This window comes from Lygodium microphyllum, chromosome 14 (genome assembly GCF_053477565.2).
Source record: "Lygodium microphyllum isolate KBCC chromosome 14, Lygodium_microphyllum_v1.1.10, whole genome shotgun sequence".
In the NCBI taxonomy this organism is placed as follows: Eukaryota; Viridiplantae; Streptophyta; class Polypodiopsida; order Schizaeales; family Lygodiaceae; genus Lygodium; species Lygodium microphyllum.
This window is the reverse complement of record NC_141148.1, coordinates 127,959,713-127,965,666: the sequence shown is the minus strand read 5'-3', so window position 1 is coordinate 127,965,666 and position 5,954 is coordinate 127,959,713. Positions and strand designations below refer to the sequence as shown.

Sequence of the window (5,954 nt, the reverse complement as noted above, 5' to 3'; positions counted from 1 at the left end):
GGCTTTGGGAATCCTTGTTGTAGTTATCACAAGATTTCAAATGGGTTGCAAGGTTAAATGTCATTTTGATCAAGTATAAGTTAGTGAACTTAGAGGAGGCTATCAAAATTTTGGCCTACTAAAAAAAATCATTTTGAAACAACTCACCCATTGGAGACTTTCTACTTCTTCTTATACTATAAACTTCACATAGTAGAGTTTTGTTGGCTTATAGTACACAATTTTTTGACTTTAGTCACTTATTTGAATTAAAATTTGAAGATGTCTATGTCTTAGGGCCTCAATGCTTCACTAATCATCTCCACATATACATTGATACAAATTTTCATACCAATAATACATAAAGCTTGAATTTTCTCAATATATTGAGAATTTCCTCTCACAAAGTGACTATTGATTTGCTTCAAGGAATGGAAACCATGAAATTCTCCCAATAAAGATACTCTAGTACTTTCCAAAATGCCTTCTAAGACCTCCCATAGAAAGAAAATTTTATATTTTTTAAAATCCCAAAGTTCTCAATAAGATTTTGGACAAAGTCTTCTAGCAAATGAATTATTGGATACAAAGTCCATTTAAAGTCTCTTTAGGTTCTATTAAGGTAAAATAGCAAGTATGCTTTCCTTTCCTTAATATCACTAAATGATTGGTAGAAGGTTCTCTCATATGTGATGTGGGTATGTTGTGCTATTGGTGGTAATCCATTGGTTGTGCAAAGTCACTAAAATAAGGTGTTTATTGGAGTACAAAGTTATCATCACCATTGATCATTGCTCAATGAAGCCAATGTTATTTTGAGTCTTACAAAAAAAGTTATTCAAAATTTGAAAACCTCTCATTGTACATTGTTCTATATAGAAAAGTTATCATAAACTTTTTAAAAGATGTGTTTGATGTGTATTCATGTGCATGCATATGTGCATGAATGTGCACATATACATATACATATGTGAGCATGTATACTTGGTTCCAAATTTTAACCATTATATACATAGAAAGCTTTGAAAAAGAAGGAGCAAATTGTTCATATGTCATTATAGAAACTATTGGCATTTAGAAACATTTACCTCCAAATTGACATAAACCCATATAAAATTAGTTAACCATTGTCTTAAAATGCTTCAAGGAAAATAGATCCAAGTGTATCCAAACCCATGTAAAATAAGGATTGAGCTATGAATAAACATTCTAGCATGCGCACGCGTGCATGCGTGCGTGTGTGTGTGTGTGTGTGTGTGTGTGTGTGTGTGTGTGTGTGTGTGTGTGTGTGTGTGTGTGTGTGTGTGTGTGTGTGTGTGTGTGTGTGTGTGTGTGTGTGTGTGTGTGTGTGTGTGTGTGTGTGTGTGTGTGTGTGTGTGTGTGTGTGTGTGTGTGTGTGTGTGTGTGTGTGTGTGTGTGTGTGTGTGTGTGTGTGTGTGTGCAATCGATACATATAAATATATAAAGAATATGAGTGTTAAGAGTATTGGAATTGATTAGAATCCTCTAAGAATCTCAATCTATGTTTATAATGATTTTCTAATAAATACTTAATATAGTCCCTAGACTATTTTCACACAGAGACAAATATTAGTACAAACATGTATGTACATGAACTTTTATAGAAATTTATTTACATTTTATAATTTTCAACACATGGTTGCAAATCCATACATATAGAAGTTCCAGCTCATGTGGAGGACACACATATGTTACATTGCAATTTTAGATGGTCTAGTGCAAAATTTCTTCTAAAAATTCTAGAATGCATGGAGAAGAATGATTACACTTGAAGAACATGCATAAAGTCAGCAGTAGATGGGGGAGAAATTTTGTTTTGTGGGCCTTCTGATAGGTTTATCCTCTTGAGGTACTGTACTCTTTTTTCCCTTTGGTTTTGTGTTGGAGTGTGTGTACTTATAATGTTCATCCATCAATGATGCAATGCATTCTTGGTATCGAAAACAACTCACTAGGTGATCATTAACCATACCTGCTGCTTGCATCAAGGAGTATACAACAATTGGACTCACTTGGCGGAAACCTCTCTTTTGTAAATCTTTGCTAATAACCTCAGACTTGGATGTTTTTATAGGGATGCACTTAGGATGTCGATGGGAGTTAGAAATGGACTTATAGTTAAGAAACCCCCATAAATATCGATCAAAAGAGCCAATCTCATCAATTATCTGCCATAAACCGACATTTTAGAAATTATCGTATTTAATGTTACATGCTCAAATGGATGATTGCTAGTCATCCAATAACAAATATGTTAATAAAATAAACATATGAAATATTCAAATAATGTGTATACAAACCTTCATCACTAATTTAGCATTGTTCACAACACTTCGTATTTTCGATTCATTTTGCATTATCTCGCTTGACATTCTGGCAATAGCGGCAAGTTCAATCTCATTGAATTTTGATACCAAAGCTGGGTCAAAATTGCCAAATGCATGCCTATGAAATCAATAAGAGTAGTGAGAAAAAAAAATTTGCAATTTAGTGCACTTTGTAGCCTACATTATGGTGGCTCAGCTTAGACAAACACTTGTGGTCGTATACACCATGCTCCTTGCCCAAGTTTTGTACTATTTGACCAAGGGAACTTCCTACCCATAAGTGTCCATATTACCCCATGTTAGGACTTGACAGATGAACACAGGTTTTGGCAAGTAAATAATGTGTAAGGGTTGCGGACACATACCCCTAGCATGTTGGCGTTAAATGTATGCGTGTGGCCACATGTCACCATCCTCAACTACTAGCTATACATAGAATACCTTAAAGGTTTCAAAATCAAATATGATGGCCAAGTGATAATAGAACTCGACACTTAACACAATCAAAGTGACATTTTGTCACATCAGGTAATGATAGTCTAACATTTGTGAGACCATCACATATAATGACTAAATAGGAGTGCTAATGGGATCTTTGGACAAATTAATGTGTCCGCTCGAGACAGAGAGAGAGAGAGAGAGAGAGAGAATTTAGAAAGAGAGAGAGATGTATATATATTTTGGAAGAGTATAATGTACCTATTTGCACTTTTGGAAGAAAAGAATGTACTCTCTTCGAAAAATGTACTCATTTGCAGTAGAGAGACTGTGTGTGTGTGCACGCGCGCGTATGTGCATGCGTGCGGATGCATGCATGCATGTGTACATGTGTGAGCTGTGACTCGTGAGTGAATGAGAATTTGGAAGAAAATAATGCACGCATTTGCAGTTTTGGAAGAAAACAATGTACTCATTTGCAGAGAGAGAGAGAGAGAGAGAGAGAGAGAGCGAGCGAGCGAGCGAGCGAGAGTGAAGGGGGTGTGTCTGTGTGATGTGAGTGAGATTTTGGAAGAAAATAATGTACCCATTTGCAGTCTTTGGAAGAAAAGAATGTAGTCATTCCAGAGAGAGAGCGGGGCAGTTAGGTAGTACCTGTAAATTTCGCGTCTACTCAACACAGTCGACCACGAATGCTCTGCTTGTGCTCCCGCCAGAACCAGTAACTCAAAGAGTCTCCTGCAGAAAATCGAGGTTAATTAGATCATACAACGTGTAACCCTCTTACTACCAAATGTAAGAAACGAAATGCTAGCCAGAGTACTTGTCATCATGGACTGGCACACCCCATTCTTCGTCGTGATAAGCAACGTAAGCCGCATCTGCATGTATGTATTTCTCATCATCATTAGCCATAATTTCAAGTCGCCTGATGGGCGACACTAGGAAAGGGAAAGGCCGTTAGACCTAATTTGTAATCCATCAGCACATAAACTTACCGCTTTGGGGAGTAATCCAGGCGCATCTTTTCTTAGACTCATGAAGACCGACAGTTATAGAAGTGCAGCATTCCACAGGTACAACCTTCTCTAGATTAGGGATATGATTAGGAGCTAATCTGGACTTAGGGAGAGAATATTTCTGCTTTGCATCACTAAACAACCCATGATCAAATTTGAGCCTTCTTTGGGCATGCAATAATTCACCTCTCCTTGATGGCATTGATAGTCCCCTTGACGCATCATTACTAGTAATACTGCCATCATCATCATCATCATCATCATCATCATAATCGTCATAATTAGTGATGCTAATCACTGGAGGGGGGGTAGCAGGGGATGTCAGCATCACATGGCATGAATTGTATGGCTGCTTCTTCCTCTTCTTGTTTTCAACTCTATTAATGATGTTGCCATAAATGTGAAAATGCTCCGCTGCAGTCTTCTTATTTTCGGGGTCATTGACGCTAGCAATGTTGTCGCCATGAATGGGCGAATTGTCTGTTGCAGGCTGGGTAGAATTTGTGGCGAGGTCGAGGCTGTGGATGAGGTCTGACAAGCCATGAATATGTGTATTGATCATATTGTCCGCCTGCAGAGCTTCCTCACGATCGTTATTATCATCATGAAACTCTTGTTTGTGGGGTTCTTGTAGGATTGCTATCTCCTCGGCATTGTTTGGGTCCATGCTTCTAGTCTCAGAGAGAGAGAGAGAGAGAGAGAGAGGCTAACAGCTATATTGAAGCGTCTAAGGTAAGGAGAAGCATGGTTGATTGATAACTTGCAATGATGAGAGAAGCTATATGTAGGAAGAGAATGTGTGTGTGTCTGAGAGAGAGAGAGAGAGAGAGAGAGAGAGAGAGAGAGAGAGAGAGAGAGAGAGACAAGCCAGAGGCCTTGCTTACAGGAATGTTGGTAGGCAAGGCTCAAGAGTGTAGCAGCAGTAAAGGATTAACATTTCCTTTTGTATGTATATATGAGGTATGCGAGAGAGAGAGAGAGAGAGAGAGAGAGAGAGAGAGAGAGAGAGAGAGCGCTCACTATCAGAGTGATCCCGAAGCCGACCGAGCGTTAGATTTCACGTGAAGGTCCCGGGATGAGGGCTTTTTCCCTCTTTTTTAAATACCAGCTTCAGAATTTGATGAAGATTTTGCTTTCTAAAATTATACGTATATATATATACACATATATATGTAGATATAATGCACGCGATGCTGCCTGCGCAGAATTCGAAGTCCCAACAGTAAACTGCAACATCGTAGCATGCTACTTATTATTGGCATTTGATTGTATTATATCACTTATATTCCATGCCTCGGAACTTGCTTGTTTTCGACGAAAGCCATGTCTCAGACCCCAGAGCCACATTACACATCTAGGCTATCTAGCGAGAGAGAGAGAGAGAGAGAGTGTGTGTGTGTGAGTCGTGACTGACTATGAGAGAGAACGAGCGGGGAGAGCCCTCGTGCGTCCGCGCTGTCTTCGAGAAAAGCTTTTCAAGTTTCAAAACTGAGACAAAGAAGTTATCTGAAGTCTCACTCACTCGCTCACACACACACACACGCACACACACACACACACACGCACACACACACTCTCTCAATCTCTCTCATTATTATTTGATGGCTCAGATTGTGCCTAAGGCTAAGAGTTCATTCACATGAAGACTCCCTCAACTCTCCAAAGTTGTGAATCCATCCTTCAGAAATGATCCTGGCTTCTCACGCAACCCACACAGACGCCTTAATAGCTACTCCAAATGCTGTTGGGTATCTAACTACTTGCCAAAAATGGCATCACATTAGAAAAAAAGAACTCTGCAAAGTTGTGCCAACTTCAAAACTTTACTTGCTCATAAGTGAAGTCTAGAGTTCAAGAAACAACTAGCTTTAATATCAAGAGAATTGCAAACTTTTGATGAAATAAGACTCTAGGTTTGCCCTAGGGAAGCATTGACAAATATCGTTAATCGAACAGCAAAATGTATGGTGACTTGCATGCAATTCAATGTTTAAGCTATTGATCAAGCTCTTCTAGCAAACATGAATAGGTTGATAATGCCAAAAGGCAAACCTAGCTATGTTTACCCAAGCACATTCATGATTGACTTATTGATTCATCCTATAAAAAACTATTGTCTTTGCTATTAGAGACCTATTCTTCTACTTCATAAAATGTGTGTATTTAATGA

General features: G+C 38.6%; 1 protein-coding gene across 2 annotated transcripts; it reads right to left on the bottom strand.

The window, feature by feature from the left end:
* Nucleotides 1–1,585: 1,585 nt before the first annotated feature.
* Nucleotides 1,586–4,704, bottom strand: LOC148026094 (uncharacterized). 2 transcript variants are annotated; one of them, XM_087693345.1, is made up of 5 exons: nucleotides 3,764–4,704; nucleotides 3,589–3,646; nucleotides 3,420–3,503; nucleotides 2,301–2,373; nucleotides 1,586–2,168 (listed from the first exon to the last, which is right to left on the bottom strand). In XM_087693345.1, the coding sequence occupies exons 1-5, from the start codon at nucleotides 4,449–4,451 to the stop codon at nucleotides 1,788–1,790; spliced, it is 1,284 nt and encodes a 427-aa protein (XP_087549471.1). In that variant the 5' UTR covers nucleotides 4,452–4,704; the 3' UTR covers nucleotides 1,586–1,787. The 2 variants fall into 2 exon arrangements, with proteins under 2 accessions (XP_087549471.1, XP_087549470.1); XM_087693344.1 differs by having other exon boundaries at nucleotides 1,590–2,168; nucleotides 2,301–2,445; nucleotides 3,764–4,701.
* Nucleotides 4,705–5,954: the final 1,250 nt, after the last annotated feature.